Here is an 18,381-nt window from a genome sequence, read left to right as displayed (position 1 = left end):
AGTTGCTCTAGATCATATTTACTGCGGGGGCTCAGATGGTATCAGAATTTGTCTTCAGTCAGTGGAAAAAAATAAAAAAAAATGTACTCAAAGAGCGACTTGCTGCTCTGGAGCTGCGTAAGGCAGCCCCATGATCAAGCAGATGAGAACCCATCTAAATTATGCTAAAACTAAAAGTTTAAAACCTTAACTTAAAAATTATTAAGTAAAACTCTAAAGGTGAAAAGGGAAATCGGTTCAAAAGACCAATCAGTTATAGCTTCTGTGCCAGTACAAGTCATAATCTAAAAATATTTTAGTATTATCTCATCACCACAGGGGCACTACAGGCACACTGGCCCCTGTTGGCCTTAGTCCAGAGCCTCTTATGACCGGTATCCTTAAAGCAGTAGGTGTTTCATATATGAAAATATTGAGACAGGCTGTCAATAACTGTGTAATAAAAATGTGCAGGCCTTTAAAAGAATAAGAAAGTAGAGTTGTTTTGAGCTGCTTTATCAGTTTTCAGACTGTAACCTGTGTAACATGGCTGCCGTCTTCTTTCCTCTTTGCCCGGCTCTAAATATCCATGACTTATCCTAGTGAAGGTCGGTTTAAAAGACAGCTCTGCTTTAGCCTAAGTGTCTGTGCAGGAATTTACATGCATGGATTGTTTCTAGCAAAAGAATTGTATCAAACCTAAACAGGTTAAACCAATAACTTTTTTATTAGTAGTAAATCATTTATTAGAAGTTGTTAACCTTCTATGTTAACCGTCAACAGGATTTTTTTTAGTTGCTGTTCTGTTTTAGCTTTGTTTGGGTTATGTTTATGACTTTTTAACACCCTCTTTAATGGACTTTGTTTCACAATCACCTTGAGGCTGAGGTTATCCATGTTTCTAGCACACTTTTTTTCTACCACACTATTTCCTTTTTTGGCAATGGAAACAAAAACAGACCTGATAAAATGCACGGTGAAGACTGGAGGTAACTTATGACTCCTGGAAGAGTTAAGGTGGAATTATATAAATTAAGCAATAAAAATAAATATTAAAAGCTTTGCACCCACATATCTTCCTTCATGTCAGCATTATACAGCAGAAAGGAGAAACAGGTTAACAGAGATGTAACTCACTATAAATACCAAAATACCAAAGACATTAACATCAGGAATAAAAAGACATATTGTGAGAAAGAGTCATCCCCAAAACCAAGCTTCCTAACGACCACAAATATTAACAACAACTATCTGTTCATACAGATGAAGAATCTGCTGTTTTAGTGGAAACCAAGAGCTGATTCCAGAAGCGTGGGGTTTAAAAACAAAGTGCTTCCCAGGAAACATGAAGTGGTGAGTTCTTAAAATTAAGGATAAGAGCTGGAATCCTGTTTCAAACCTCAATCAGAAAGCATTATACATTTTGAAAGTCATTTTATTGTCTTGTTGAATTTTACATCGCCCAATACTCATCTCTTAGTATGCTGTTGCTTTCTACTAAGTATTCAAATGTTGCGGTGAAATGAGAAACCTTCATTCTCACGATTATCAGTGACAGGAACTTGTTCAAACAAATGCAAAATAATCATCTATCTATCTATCTATCTATCCATCCATCCATCCATCCATCCATCCATCCATCCATCCATCCATCCATCCATCCATCCATCCATCTATCTATCTATCTATCTATCTATCTATCTATCTATCTATCCATCCATCCATCTATCTATCTATCCATCTATCCATCTATCTATAGGTTCTTTCAATGTTATCTGTAGTATAATTAGGAGATTTTCATTCATATCATGCAGCTATGTTTTTTTTATTTTCTTTTTTCTTTCTTTCCAAGAACATTTACAATCAGAATTACTTTATATTAGTTTTATTTTCTTGCATAGCAACCGCTTACAGCGGTACAATAGAGGAAAATAAAATATAGAATAATAAGACAGAATACAATAAGTAAAATTACAACCCACACAGTAAAATTACATCCTTTCCATATAAACAGTGTAAAATAAGAATAAAAAAAGGATGACATTATATGTTATTACATTATTCATGTAAGGTCTTTGAATAAAGGACCGTTTAAAACTGCTTAGAGTCAGATTTTTATTTTTTCTGTGGAAGCATTTCAAGCTGCATCCACTTCCTCTGCTGTTAGACACCCTGGTGGACCCGCCTGCTGACAGGACCCCTGAAAGACCCATTAACACCTCCAGAGGGTTAGAGCCCAGCCCCCCTCCATTAACAGCCCAGCCGGAGGTCCATCCTAATGGAGCTAAGCTCATTCCCAGCCAAGCCTGCTCCAGGTGTGGGAGCACAGTGCAGTAATTGATAATTAGGGGGCAATAACCCAACATTCAGTGGTGTCCCTGTGACAGGGGACCGGCCAGGCCACACCACCATCACCCAGTCAGAGGAGGGTCTGTAAACTGGAAAATTGAGGAGGAGGGGTCAGTCATTTCACAATGAGAGTATCTAATGGCTGAAATAAAGAAGTGGTTGCTGCAAAGCAGAGGGTTTTAGCATGATGTGTACGCAAAAAGAGACGGACTGTTTGAGTAGCAGTCCAGGAGAAAGAGTTTCTGCATGTGCTTTGCCTAAGTCCCTGATAGTATGTAAGTGTGATAGTGAAAGGCTGCGACACACTGAGTACAACTGGTTGGGCATGTTACTAGAAATTTTGTCGTTAAACCACAGATGTTATCAATTAAAATGTTGCAATAAAAAAATTCTCTAATCTAACGCTGCATGGAAATATTTGAAGCCGCTTCAACCGGGCCGACAAACAGACTCTCCAACACTCTTAAGACAACCTAAAAACGAACCACTCACACAAAACTTTATCACCTTTAATTAGGATCCTAGGATTTAGGCTTGTCCTGTCCTGGAGAGTTTATATCCAAAAGTTGCAATTTATCAGCTGTTGGCACCAGTGGTTTAGATCAAAGCACATGTTACATTGGTTGGCTTAGTTAAAGTCTACACATTAGTTCAATGGATGCTCCAGGCTACTTTATGACCTGGTGATGAAGCGGTTGCAACATATCCAGAGCCTATTAGTCCACAACAGATTGGTTGGATTAATAATTATTGGATTAAAGATACAAAGATTAATAATCTTTGTATCTTTGCTGCCTCTCCCCCTCTCTTCTTTTCCAGTCCATTTCCTGTCTGTTTACAGTAAACTCAAAAACTGTATTCCACCAAATAATTGCCCCTTGAAATCACTTGCATTTTATGTTTAATACACCCTATATCAGTCTCAAATACCATGAATTATTTTTTAATTAATTTAAAAATAAAACAAAATGAAACTGTTCTTCTAAATATGTATAATCAGTTGCAGATTCTAAAAACGTTAGCCCATTGAGTAGCAATAGTTATGGTGCTAATTGGTAATAATTGCAGACATCCCAGTGTACCAACATATAAAGGCAGCATAATCATAACAGGTGTTACCCTAAAGAAACAGGTTATTACAGCTCATTTGTTGAAAAAAAAAAAAAAACAACAACAAAAAAAAACACCCCTCTAATTTATAATAATAAAAAAATAAAAATAAAAATAAAAACATGACGAGGGAAATTATGAGAATTCATTCTGTTTTGTAATTGGAAAAATAAGTTTCCGGAATCTCTTTTTTAAAAGGTTGTTATTCCTTAAATGAAAAAAAAACAAACAAACAAAGTGACTAAACAAGCACCAGCAGAGGCTCTTCCCACACATGCCAGCCTAAATACTTCCTCACATTTCTGAGACTCCAGTCAGTTGATAATAATGCCTGATAGCATCTCCACAGCTGTCAGTGACAGGCGGTTGGTTGTGGTCGTGTACCTGAGCCATTATACACATACTGTCACAGAGCCACAACAAACGGCACGGCTGATAAGACGGAGGGGTTAAACTCTGAGAAATATACCGGCTGACTCCTGCTACTGCCTTTTGTTTCCTCACTCCTAATCGCCTGTCATGTAACTGGAATGCAAATCCCATGTGAGGCAGAGTTCACGGCTTTTCTGTCTTCCAAAGATTAAGGACAGAAAGCTTAACATTTTGTTTGAAAGCGACTGTAAGAGCCATTTTGGAGAGGTGCAGAATTAAATTTTTAAGATTAATTCAAACCATTATATGTTTACTAAAAAACATGTCTGTTGTTTGATGGCAGCAGCCCTCTAACCAATTACATTTGTGCATTTGTACATGTTAGGTAAATCTGTTATGTTCCTCCTTTGCTTTAGGCACTTTGAGGCAAAGTAACATCTGGTTCTAAAACCACTACTTGTGGCTTTTGTTTTTCAATCAGGTAAAACCGGTTAACTAACAAAATAAGGGGAAAGAAAACAGTAAGGATTCATAAGGACACAATGTTTAGTCAAAGTAGTAATGGGTGTAAGTTAAATCAAAAGTAGGTAACATCTTCAGAGAAAAAAAAAAAAAAAACATTCTTTCTTTAACTTTCAAAACTACTTATATTTGGGCCAAAAATAACATAAATTGGATTATTTTGGTGAGCAGGTATGGCAAGGGCTTAGACTAATTAAACATTTTAATTTTATAGAAAGCCCTTTTGGAAATCTAACAGAAAGAAATGCTGTATAAATATATTTACATTTATTAACGAAACAATGCATACATAACTGAAAAAATTTAATATGTTCGAAACTTCAGACATAACTACATAAACTGCAGACATATGCTTGTTTGGTCACTTTGTTCACTTATATGTTTTTAGAGGGGTTTTTTTCATTTAGGGATTACTAACCTTTTAAAAAAGATATTCAGGAAATTATTTTTGTCAAGAGAGACAGATTTGTGAATTTTTAAATGCTAGTTAGAAAACAGTCTGGTATATGGTAGAAGGCTAAAGTAATGATAAATGCTTCACACTACATTCAGTTATATTGTAGCCACGGCTGCATTGGCAAACGGGCTCTCTGAGCACCATCAGAGGGGAAGTGTCTTGCCTAAGGACACAACGACAGAGACAAGATGAATTACTGCATCCTAAAGAGCTGAAGAAGAGGGTTTTATTTTTTCCTGCATTACTGTGCGTCCGTAATAGCAGCCATATCTACAGAATCAAGAATGAATTCATGACAGGAAGATGCATGTTTTGGAATGTCTTTGGCAAAAACCGTTTCCAAAATTTACTAAACTTCTGTGCAGACGTCTGAAAGGGCTGTGAAGTAAAGATGTCTTCACAATCGGATTGGTTTTGAAAATTCGTGCAAGACAGAGCAGGTAAATATAGCTAAATCAAGATGTCATAAGCTGACAAACTCTAAACCAAACAAGATTGAATGCTGAAATCTAATAGTGAGAGGCTTAGCCAATATTTTAAGGGTGAGCCAACCAGTGGAACCAGCTTGTTAAGAAAAGCACATAGGAGCTTTTTGGTCTTTTGGTCTAATGAGGTTTTTTGGTCTAATGAGACAAAGATTAAATCCTTTGGTGTAAATGACAGGCGTTATGTTTAAAAGACACCAGGCACAGCTCATCACTAAGCTAATACTAGACCTACAGTGAAGTAAGGTGGTGGCAACATCATGCTATGGGGATGTTTATTCAGCTGCTGGATCTGGCATGTAGAGAGGTATGCTGGATTGCATCTTGCTCCAGTTTGCTCTTGACCTCAGACTAGGGAGACAAACCAAAGCAAAAGACCAAGATCTTAAAGTAAACGATTGTAACTCACTCTGAATGTCCTGGAGTTGCCATATTGGAGTTCAGACATGAATTAGATGGAACATCTATAGAGAGATCTTGAGATGCCTGTGAACAGATGTCTCCAATTCAGCCTGATGGAGCTTGAGATGTAGTCAGAGGAAGAATGGGTGAAAATGCCTGAAAGACTTAAGATACGATTGTTCCCAAGGATTGATAAACTACTGTAAGTATTAAGCAAAGGGTAAGATTGCTGAATTAGATTTGGTTTACTAGTTTTCTATTTGTTTAGCACATTTTCAACAATCTGAACAAGAAACATGTTGTACTTCATCATAATGGGGCTTCCTGTGTGTAGAATTTAACACCATTTTGCATTGGGCTCATACATAAACAAAGATTAAAAAAAGCAAACAGCAACACTGTGTGAACACTTTCCGGATCTGTAATATGGTGGTTCTAATAGCAATAATAAGAGTATTTATTCCTTAATAATATTAGAATATCAGAACATTCTCATGCTATCTAATAGGAATCTTATTTATAAACAATAAAACATGAAAATAATTTCAGTTAGAATTGAAAGCTATGTTAACTTTAAAATGAATTCATTTGGTCAAAGTTAAATGTCTAGGCTACAACCAGCTTTTGCTCACTACTGAGCAAGTAAAAACAAATGTTGTTTTAAGTGAAGAACCTTGTGAGTTTAATTTGAAATAGTCATTAAAATAAACCCACTGATGCTAAAATGATTATTCAGTATAATTAATCCATCCAACTTTTTCTTGCTTCATCAAAGGTAGAGTTTCAGCAAAGGCAAAAATGGCCGCCTGTGAAGAATGACACGACTTCCTCTTGTCTCTTCTCTCAATCGAGGATATCCTTTTTTTTACTCAAACCAACCGATCCTTAAACCTTAAAGCATAAACTCAACAGCTGGTGTTGTCGGTTTATGTTTGTTTTTTTGTTTGTTTTCTGTTTTATTGTAAAGTTCTTTTAGTGATGCAGCAGGTTTGGGAAAAGATTTAAATGCTTAAATTATTCGGGTTCTTTTAGAGGGATTTCTTTTGGTAAGTATTGTAAATCTCTGCATACAGTCAATTGTGCGAAATTAGAGTTACTATTTACAAAGCAGATAGTTAATACACCTTCCATTAAACCTGAATTTTCTTATGGTTGTGATTTAATATTGTTATTCCAAATGTCTGATTTTATTTAGCCATTAGCAGAAAACAATAATAATCATAATTTGTCAGAGTAAAGGCCTGAAAACTTCAGCCATTGTAATTAGATCTTCAAACTGGTGAGCTGAGTTTCTGAATCTAATTAATTTTTTAAATAATATTCCAATGTAATGTATATGAGTTTATAGCAATGCTTTAAAATCTGGATTGTTTGCAAAATAGTAAACTAGTAATTACGACCTGAAAACAAATAAGAATGTGACTTTTCATGAAATAATACTTTGGATCAAGAAAATGCTTTAGAACATCAATAAATGATTGCAACAAAAAATAGTTTCAGTTTTTTCTTTGCAGAATAGACATTTATATTTGTCAAATAATAAACAGATGTGTAAAGGAGGAACTGCATATTCGAATACTCAAATACAGCAAACGAATCCTTCACATCATAAATAGGACAATTTTTTTTCTTTTTTAAATCAAGAAGCTTTCTGCTGCTTCAAATAGCTGCCACTCTGATTCATTTGTGGTCAAGGTCTAGCAAAAAAGCCCTCTAGGCGGGGACATATTTCCCCAACTTAAAACGCTTTCACTGCAGACTAAATTCCTCACTAGTCAGTTTTCAACAAACCATCTTTTACTCCCGTAGTGGGCTTTTGTACCATTACTAAAGCATTCCAGGATTTCATTCTGTCTGCGAGTTCCTTAATTCTTTATTTCTGATTGTGTTTCTGATGCACTCAAACAGCTCTTGTCCTTGTGAAATATAACCTTTTATTTAAGTGAAATAAAATGATTTTTATTCAATGAAAAGAAAGAAGCACAAAAACATGGATAGGGCATATTTTAATTCATTGTTGGACTTTTCCTTTGAATATTCATGGCTGAGAGTTTGCAAAACCATATTTCTAAAGAACTTTACCCACTGGTGGAACTGTGAAAGGAATATTGATAAGATAATCAAAGCATAATATGCTATTATTCATAAACAGCAAAAACTTACACTAGAAATCTGCTCGCTGTTTCATCTCATGCTTTGATTAAATTATGATAAATGTGGAAAATCCTTCAATGTTGTGATGTAATGTTTAAAGTTAGCAGTAGTATAATTTATGCTGTTAATACTGCACCCCCCCCCCCCCCCCTTTTAAATATTAATTTGACTCTGAATATGCGCAACTTTGTAGCCGTTTTAGGTAGCCTTTTTGATGAAGCCACATCACAATTTATGCAAAAAAAAAAAAAAGAACTTAGCTGAGTGGATTGTTCTCATTTTAATTTTGCAGGGTTATAAATAGAAATGTTTTACCATAATAATCCCCAAAGGAAAATGAATTCAGAAATTCATATAGATATGATCAGCACTCTGATTAAGTGCAAATATAAAAGTAAATACTCAAAATGTGTATATAAGGATTTTTAATGGCACCTGAACTTATAGCAAGTTGTCAACTTTAAAATTATTCATTGCTAAAGCGATACTTTTAAAAAAAGCGAGAAAATAAATTTAATGAAGCACAGCAATAAAGGAGGAAATGTATGTACAGGATGCTATTCATACATAATCTTATTGTAAAGCCTGAGAAATAATCCCACGGTATGTGATAAAAGCACAACGGGAGTTTATTGATGTTATTTTTATTAACACCAGTAATAAGAATAGGCTTTTACTCTCCTGTGAAGTGTGCAGCAATACATCCACATATTATAGAAAACAGCAATATTTTACATTCATTACAGTACAACTCATAATAACCCCTTTCCAAAGGAGCGATTCAGCAATAACGACTGTGGTTGGTGGGTTTTGTGTAAACAATGTGATTTAAATGTAAATAATCCGTGAGATCACACAGCCTTAACGCTTTCAATCATCTTTTTTTTTTTTTTTATCTTCACATTGTTTAAAGCTCTTTATGATAACCAACAGGAAGAAGCCGGTATTATTCATCTGCTATGCTGCTGGAAAGGCTCATTAAAGGAATCTGTGGTACACTGTAGCAGCGTTTAGCAGATGTTATGATCCTGGGGGTGTCAGTCAAAAACTCCTCGAGGGGAAATCATCTTCACACCTGAGGCAACATTAATTTATACTTTCTCCCTGGATGAAGTCTAAACGATAGGCTCCCTGCTCCACTTTGCTTGATGCATCTTCAGAAAATTACAATACTTACGGAGAGCAGCCTGGAAGCGAGCGACCCAGCTTACAATCGCACACCAGAGTTCCAATGTGTTGATGTGAAAAGCTACATTCATGTGGACTTGTTAGAGCTGATTGCATTTTCATTCATTTAGCCTGGAAGCGTAGAGAAAGCTACAGAAAATGGCTGAAAACGGGTTTAACCCCAACGACATTTCAAGCAGAATAGAAAATGTGATCTGAAAATAATACGATCAACAAAAAATATTCAGCTTTTAGACATCAGGTCGCAATTCATTCACAAATCTTAATGGATTTACTTAGCCTTTGTAGAGTGGCAAGAAAATGATAAATGAAAGAAATCTCGAGAAGTGTGCATATACATTTAGTCCCTTTACCCAGTTCAACCGGTTGCAGTCAGCATAAAGGTCAGGGAGAAAGTCAGAGAGACGTTTAGAGGAGGGTGAGGTAATAAAACTAGATCCCGATTATTGAAAATCTCACTGAGCTCAGTTTATCCTCAACCTGAGTTCTGTTTGCAGTTTGTTGGGACAATAAGTAGAATGCAGGTAGAGTCTATAGGGGACACAATGAACAGGAAAAAGATCTAATTAGGCTCAGTGGCCCACCACCTTGAACACAGTGTTCTTATGGTAAAACAGCATTATGGGAACATTATGGTGCAGGAACAGGGACGATGGTCTGGATGGAAGGAAGCATGAAATAAAATCTGTTGGAAGCTGCAAAATAGCAAAGATCTCTTGATGTACAACCCGAACAACAACTGAATGGTTTCCATTAAAGCAGTCATGGGCTGGAATGGCCCAGACCCAAATCCAACAGAGAACCAGGGGCAAGATTTGAAAAAAAGGAAATGTCTGTCTCTGATGTGGAAACCAAGTAACAACATTCCAAAAAAGGCTTGTAGCTTTAACTGCAGCTAAGGTGGCTCTAATAAAACTAAAACCATCTTTTATTCTAAAAAAAAAATTATGCACCTCTTTGTTTTAATATGACATAGAAAACATAATAAACAAATTTAAATTTCTTGTTTGCATTTCTGTAAAACGCTATTTCTTTGGTGGAACTGCTACGAAATAATCTCATAATTTTACTTACAGACACAATTAATGGTACTTATGTGCAAATGCCTCCTTCAGCCCCAAAAAAAGAGAATTTACTGGATGGGAAGAGGAGCCCTGTCATGATGCTAGTGTTTGTTACATAAACACTCTGGCCTCTGATATATCCCCGTCCCCACAACATCTATGCTGTGACCTCTATATGTTGAGAACTGCTCATGCAAAGATAATATTGCTAAATATTCAGAACAAAAACGTTTCTTGTTTTTGGAAAATAAAACCAAGACATTTTCTTCATACTGCCTCTTTACCAGAGTTTGGATTTCATGTCAAAAAGAGTCTCAGACTTTAAATATTCACATATGTTTTTTAAATTCACACAATTGTGCCATTGTGGGAACCTAAGAACATTTTTAAGCGTCCAAGCTCAAGTTCAGCGAAAAGACTCCCCGGTTGGCTTCTTGACCCTTGATGGTCTGAGAGCCCAGCTGTCTGAGACCCTGCTGTGACCCTCCTGCTGCCCACAAATCCTGTGGAAGAATGCCAAACCAGCAGCAGACTTAAACCTGAAGTAGCTCCAGACCGCCACAGCGCCTGATGATTGTCTGCTCTGCTCCTTGGAGAAAGCATCTTCTTGACCTTCGATCTATCTGGCCTCAAGCTGCCCTCATTGCAGATTTATGCGATGCTGAAATTTACCAGCAACACCCCGGTAAGGCAGTGTTCAACATTGCACCAAATGAATGTTTGAGTACAAAACATTAAAAAAAAAATCCCGTTTTAAAGGGTGAAATTAAAGTAATAACCCCCTCAGGATTGCTTCCGGAAGGTGAAAATGTCCCGTTTCTTGGAGCCTCTCTTGCCGTTCAGCGGGGGGGTGGGGGTGTTGTTTGGAGAGGACGACGGGGAGGGTGAGGAGGGCTGAGGGGTGGAGGTGCCTCCATAGGGGCAGCTCTGTGAGTCCGGGTGTTCTCCTGAACACTCTACGGTGGGGATGTAGCGGCTGTCCCACATCCCTGGGCCGCACAGCTTGCAAAGGTCGTGCAGGCTGCAGGGCACCCTGGGAAGAAGGCGGAACTGGTAGAGGAGGCTGCGGGCCTGGAAGAGAGGAGCGACCGTGAAAAAAATAAGATGATGCAAAAATTGGTCTGACGAAGAGGGCAAACATTGCAGATGCATGAAATAAATCAATTCCTGTGTTATCTCTTCGCTACAAGATAAGAAAAGAATGTCAAGGTCAGTCTCATGTGGAGTCTGTTTTTTTTTGGCTATATCTTCAATGTCTGCATGCCTGGTGTTAGGTTATCACATGCAAAACTCCCAGGCATCAACAAAATGTGTAACACCAGATGCATCCAAACAGAAACAAGCAGCATCCATAAAGATGAGGCAGCAGGCGCAGCTATTGTAGCAGGCGTACACACACCATTAATTCTCTGCTAGCCATGACAGCGGCCTATTCTCACTCTGCTGCAGCGCAGGAGCCCTCATAGCAGACAACAGTGAGTTTCAAATCACATCAAGAAATACTGGAGCATGTCTCCAGACTGATAAATCACTTTTTAAAAAAGGGATTTGGATCAAACCAACCTTGTAGTGAAGAAAGGTCGAAATAACATTTTGAAGTTATTTGAAATATTTGTTTGGAAATGTTCAAAATTAAGACTTTATAAATAAATTAGGATCCAAAACTGTGGGCAGGATATACAAACAAGATTGTTTCCACCACTTAAAAAAACAAAAAAAGGCAGCTGTTTTACCAAAGACAGACAGATAGATGAACAAAGACCACAAATGGAAACATGCAACTTTTAGAAAATGGATCAAGAAGTCTGCATTTAAAATAAAATTTTCTAATTTTCCTGACAACATGGAAGAGATGTGACATCCTGGCATGAAAGCTGCAGGGTTACCTTGCGCAGCACCAGCTCTCCATTCATATGCATGGAGAGATTACTGAAGTGCAGCAGCATTTGGTCGGTGGCGAGCTGCTGCTCCGTCACGTCCTCCCCGTACAGCACAATGATGGCCACGCACAGGAAGAGGTGGAAGTAGTCCGTCTACAAGGACACAGAGTCGGGTCAAAGACAGAAGATGAATGTGGCAGGATGTGCTCACTTAGTAACTAAATGAACTGGATCCAATCTGTGTGACAGAATCCAAAAGGAAAAGGTGCTTTTAAAAAAAGAAATCTAGACGCTAACAAAACGAATAGACTTTATCACCATAATATGTCATTGATCGTTAGTTTAATCTAGACAATATTTCTTTTAAAGAAAAATTATTACAACATTTACAACTAATGATTTAATTACATTTTTTGTGCCGATTGTAACTGATTCGCACCTCAGGTTAGAAATTGGAAAAGAAAAAACTAATGAAACAAATTTTATAACAAAACAAGCTACAATTAAAAGGTGCTTATTTAATCAGGGGAAACTAGAATAGATTCATTACACAGAGTCAAATATGTCTTCCATCAATGATGTTTATGTCTCACAGAAAATAAAAACCCGAATTCAGCATCAGTTTTTAGGAACAGAATCCTGCCTGAGGTTTGGGAAATTAACTGCATATTCAATATAATCGCAATTTAGAAAAACACTATTTTCTAATTGCTGACAAACTTAAAACATATTTAACAAGAGTAAAACATTACATGTCCAACTCCAGCCCTTTAGGTGGTGATAATGTACTTAGTGTGGGTTTGCAGCCACACAGAAGGGGAAAGAGAGTTGCAGCTAGCATTCAGATCCATGCATAATAGTAGAGGTAGGAATTTATGCAAAGGTTGCAGTAAAGTCCTGCAAAAATGGACTCTGGACAAGCAAGCTTTCAAGGTCATGAAAAAACTGAAACCCTGGAGTGAAACGTATAAATGCTTGTCCTTAGTGCAAAGGAAAAATCACAATAAAAATCACAATATTTGTTGAAAACACTGATTGCATCAACCAATAGTTTTTTCAGGCTGATACCTAACCTAAGTCTAACTGATTCCCGATATGTTCTGCCATCTCTGGGCCGGTACTGCTTTCTCTTCCTCTATTTCCACAATAACAATGACACAATGATAACAGATGTTACACAATACCTTTTAACAAATTCAAGAAAATTTATTGAAGAAAAAAAGTGGCAGTATGTGATCTAAAGACATGGCTGCTGAAAGCACTAAAGAATCGGCTAAGACATGCACATATCGGTTACTGATGCAAGAAAAAATACAGCAAAAAAAATTGATGATCAGTCTATCTTTAGCAAAAAGAACATACAACAGCAGTTAGCCAAATAAATAGAAACAAAACCAATGGGAGAAGTACTATATAAGCATAAAGACTGAACAAAATCTTATCTTAGACCTAGACTAGAAAATCTGTCATGTTCATTTACCTCAAAATGACAACTGTTTAATTAAGGACTAATGCAAATAAAATATTGGATTTATCTGTTTTTATTGTGCGACTATGATACTTCACTAATTTCAATAGATGAAAACATTTCAGTTCCAATAGTGTCATTTAAAACCAATGAGCAGTTACTCTACATACTCCATTTCACACAAAACCCAGCAGAGAACAATCATTTGCCACCCACTATGGCATGAAACATCCTCTTCACAGAAAAATCTGATATCAATCAGAAATTCTAGCTTAAAGCTTATCAGGTGGATGACTTTTAACTGCCTAACCCGAGGTTTCACACAAAGACGCTTTATCTCCTCTATCTCCACCTGTAGCTGCAGATCTGAACATCTCGCAGAGGGTATGAACAGACAGCAAGAGGTGCCTGAGATCAGCCTTCAAGAGAGGGTGGGTTTAACACAAGGAATGCATCGTTGCTACGAGGTTCCTGCAATCCAAAAGATGCAGTTTAAGTCTGCAAGCTTCTTTTTCAATCTATGTTTAAACAATAAACATGGTTGTGCAGAAAGCTGCAGAGATGTGAAATATGCTAATCTTCAAATCCATGCAGTATTTAATGAAGTGATTAAATGCCATCAAGTCTAAACAAAAAATTTTTCATCTCTTATAAAAGGATTACAAGAGCCTGGGGTGTCAGGCTTTAAAACAATAAGGATTGCTATTTGGTGGTGTAGACTTCCTGGGAAAAATAAGAAAAAAATAATAGCACTATATTCCTCTGTATTGCTTTCCAGCGTATGCAAACTTCTTTCTAACCCGTATAAGTAAAGGAGCAGTTGGACTTGGTCCTGACCTGGTAGTGTGCCCAGCAGGCCTCCCACATGCGAAGCGCCTCTGTGTCGGGGAACTCTCTCTTGAAGCAGAGCAGGATCCAGCGGTGGCAGAAAAGCAGCTGCAGGCCGTCCTCTCCCAGGCGGGTCAGGTGCTGGTGGAAGCGGGGCAGCATGACGCGCAGCAGCTCCCGCAGGTACATCTGCAAATTGACATGTTATTTATTTCACATCAGTGCTGCGGGGGAACAGCTGGAACACCAGCCTGTTGGACACTCATGTCGCCATATGTGTCGCTGTGTTTTATTTCCTGACCTCAATGTGCAAAAATCTATTATTTATGTGCGGGTTTAAACAGGCTTTTAAGGTCCCCTCATGCAATGTTTTAATGAATAAATGAGATATAAATAGATTTGAATACCAGTGCAATCCCAAAAAGACATGTTCAAACGAATTTTTTCTGTTGACCTAAAAATAAAAGCGTCACACTGACGCTTAAAGTACCACCTTGATTAGTATCTGCTTCCAGTTTTATTTGAAAATAAATAAGCTGAAATCGACCAATATCAAAAATATGTCTACAAAACTAAATAAAGAGAACTTTACGTTTTTATTATATTTCTATTACAGCAAATAAATCAGTTCTTTTTCTAAACCATTCATCTTTATTTTTTAACATCATCTCAGCTCCCCAGAGTGTTTCACAAGCCCAACATTTGTAGCCAGGCTGCTAAAGTTAGTGAGGAGCCTTATATCATTGGCTGAAAGAAAAACATTTAAAAAGCAGATTGTAGACTTTAGATAAGGATAAAGGGCTACTATAAATATGTGAATCATTTACCATTTACCATAATGGGGGGTATTTAACAAAACACACATTTAAAGGTTAAAGTGCAAAGTTCGTCATGGAAAGGAGACATGCTGGGGGGTCTGTTTGGCTTTTTCATTCAAAAACACTTCATCATGTTTAATGTGATAGACTGACTTAAAATAAGAGCATAATTGTGAAGTTCTCCTTTTTTTTTTTGATGGAAATACTGAATAGTGTGAAAGGCAGATCCATTCAGCCCTCTTTCACTTTGTTCTCCCTAAAATCAAGTTGAATTTAAAAAGCTGTAAGAAAGGCCTTGGTAACTTTAGAGGAGCTGCAAAGAATCACGGCTCAGGTGGAATTTTCTGTTAACAGGAGATCCTTGTTGCCACGTTTTATTTAGAACATAAATAAAACTAAAAGTTTCTCTAAACACATAGGGAAGAAGTTTTATATTTTTGCAAATGTGGAGAGATGTGGTGAAGGTTTAATCATATTGTGTGGCTGCTTTTCTTTAGCAGGGACTGAGTTGATGGCAGGACAGATAGGATGAAATACAGAGTTACCAAGAAAGAAACCCAGTCATGTCCTTCCTCCTTTAGAAGTACATTTGTTTCATGCTGAAGGGATTGTTGAGTCGTTTATTTTAAGTGTGTAGGAACAGAGACACATACAGGTTGCAGGACATTTGTGTTAGTGGCTGCAGAGCTTCACCTTTTAGCATCAGTAAAAGAACGTGAATCAAATAACTGATTTTGAACTTTTATTCTAAGACTAGGCGCTTTAATGCACATTTTCTGCTATTAAAATGTAGAAAACCTCACATCATTTAATTTTACAATCATGCACTCATTGGCCTAATGCCTTAAAAAAGCATTGAAAAGCTTCAATGGTTTAAATGGTGCTGTTTGGATGTCTTTGATGTGCAGAAATTGCTATTGGCAGCCAACAGAAAGGCTTCATAGGGTAGGAAATGAGGGATCTTTCTACCAGCTGCCGCTCCATATCTTCGTCTCGCGGGGAGCTGATGAAGATGGTTTTCTCCATGAGGCCCACGAAGCACCAGAACGTGTCGCTTTCGTCCTGGATCTCAGTGAGCAGGGGGGCCACCAGGTCGGACATGCCCTGACAGTAACCCATGTCGGGATTAAACACTGCATAGTTGAGCAGAATCCGCCTGGGGGGAGAGCAGAGACACACATCTGAGTTCTGACGTAACATCTGCTGACAGAGCTTATAATGTAGGGGGGGGGGGCAGCAGAGGAAACCCATGAAAACTTCTCTTCCCTCTGAACACCCTGAATGTCTTTTATTAGAAAAAGAAACAACAATCCCCCACCACCCCTTCACACATGCACACACGTTTTCCTCTCTTCTAGCAACCAGGGAGCTAATTACCGACATCTCTTTCTTCCTCTCCTTTTTTTGGACCTGTTCTATTTTAAAGAAAACTTCCCTGGTCGTCTTCATGCATTAGTAACAAAAGCACAAACAAAGCCAAAAAACCCAGAGGGCATTACTTTGTTCTGCTGCAACATTAGAGTGAAAATTTGATGAGTTTTTCCTTCTTTTGTTTTTTTAGGAGAAATCTAAACGAGGACACAGGACATGCACCTCAGCAGCGGTTTGAAACCGAATGAACCAGAAAAACATGGGTGTGACTTATCAGTAACAGATAACCACAGGCTGGCTTTAGATGCAGAATAACTCCAAGACAAACACCAGGAGCCTCCAGGAGAGTCACAAAATACCTAATATGCTACTCAAACCCTCCTGCTCCTCATTTAGAAAGCCATTAGCCCCAAGTATGAATGGAAAGTGCTCAGACGGCTTAGTTGGAGTCAATAAAGCATGAAACTCATTTGCTTCTCCTCCAAGGTTCAGAATATGAAATTAACAGTGTAGGTATGGCTGTGCTTGGAGTGGGTGAGTGGCAATGATGAGGAGAGAGGGATGGAGGGAGGAGAAATCAGTGATGTGAGACCTCATGATCTCCACGTTTGGGTTATTCTCTCCTCTGAAGAAGTGGTTGCTGCGATCCGTTCGGACCACGTCTTTATCCACCGTGAACTGGACCTTTCTCCAGAATTCGCTGTGCTCCTCGGGGCTCATGGATAATCTGAGAAATCAAACAAATACAGGCAGAAACAAGGGATGCTTATTGTGTTTTTTATGCACGTTTATCATCTTAAATATATAATATTTAGTAAGCTGTAACTCTAGCCCTAATAAGCTGGAAAAGCTCCCCTAGAATGTAAGCAGCAGAGCCAAGTGCTCCTCTGAGGATACCACCACAGCCATCTATCCCTTCTTAGATGCTGGGCAGCACATTAACAGTGTTCTGTCTGCACTAATGTACTCAGGCCCCAACAAGCAGAGGGGATTTAATTAACACTGTTTGTTTTCCATGCTGCTCCACCAGGAATAAAGCCCTGATGCGCACCTGATGCAACGCCGTGCAACTGTTTAGTTTGAGTTCTGTGCGTTTGTGCCGCTGGACCCTCCCCAGCCACTGTCGTACTGCGTGTTTGGGTCACTTCAGTGGTTTTATGGGTCAGCTGTTCAGTAAAGGACATGCTTCTTAAACAGTTAGCCAAACAGCTTTTTTTTTTAACAGTTTTGCACATGTGTGAGATCAAAATCTTTGGCAAAATATCTAAAGTTAACTAGCTTAGTTTTATTTCCTTTATTGTCATTAAACTGTCACAAGTGCATAGCAACGAAATTAACTTTCTGCATTTAACCCTTTCCCTCGGGGAGCAGTGGGCTGCCATTGTGCAGCGCCCAGGGAGTAGTGTGAGGTTAAGGGTCTTACACAGACACCCAGAGATGCAGTCTGTGGGAGTGGGGCTTGAACTCAGAACCTCAGGATTCCAAGTGCAATGACCCAACCATTAGGCCGCCACTACCGGCCGAGTGGTTAGGAGCAGTGAGAAGTTAGATGTGCAGTTAAAAAGAAAAAGTCCAGATCTCAATCTCTCATTAGCAGCTGTGACGTAAGCTCCCCACTTTCAGAAGATGGAAAAGCGCTCTTTGAGTTCAAAGTTCAAAGATAGTCTTTACTATAGAACTGTATGTTGATGTTTCTTATAAGAGCCAGTACATTTACAGAGATTAAAGTTACTGTAATGTGACAATAAGTAAGAACTTTGAAGAAATCTAAAGAAAGTCCTGAATAGACTATTACTAAAAAACATTTTTTAAATCCATTGGAAACGGACAATGGTTTCCTGAAGGAAAATCCTTTAACATACAGGTGCTGGTCATAAAATTAGAATATCATGAAAAAGTAGATTGATTTCAGTAATTCCATTTAAAAAGTGAAA

General features: G+C 37.9%; 1 protein-coding gene across 1 annotated transcript in view; it reads right to left on the bottom strand.

Moving 5' to 3' along the window:
- Nucleotides 1–10,420: 10,420 nt before the first annotated feature.
- Nucleotides 10,421–18,381, bottom strand: part of tbc1d16 (TBC1 domain family, member 16) — a 41,811-nt gene continuing 33,850 nt past the window's right edge. Inside the window, exons 9-13 of the mRNA XM_038307771.1 lie at nucleotides 17,040–17,174; nucleotides 16,046–16,232; nucleotides 14,268–14,447; nucleotides 11,969–12,115; nucleotides 10,421–11,153 (exon numbers count right to left, since the gene is read on the bottom strand). Coding sequence (XP_038163699.1) covers nucleotides 10,866–11,153; nucleotides 11,969–12,115; nucleotides 14,268–14,447; nucleotides 16,046–16,232; nucleotides 17,040–17,174 — 937 coding nt within the window. The 3' untranslated portion in view covers nucleotides 10,421–10,865. The remainder of the gene's footprint in view (nucleotides 11,154–11,968; nucleotides 12,116–14,267; nucleotides 14,448–16,045; nucleotides 16,233–17,039; nucleotides 17,175–18,381) is intronic.

This window comes from Cyprinodon tularosa, unplaced genomic scaffold, assembly GCF_016077235.1.
Source record: "Cyprinodon tularosa strain WSP-4 unplaced genomic scaffold, ASM1607723v1 ctg62, whole genome shotgun sequence".
NCBI lineage: Eukaryota > Metazoa > Chordata > Actinopteri > Cyprinodontiformes > Cyprinodontidae > Cyprinodon > Cyprinodon tularosa.
The sequence above is the reverse complement of the archived record's forward strand: the minus strand, read 5'-3'. Positions and strand labels throughout refer to the sequence as shown.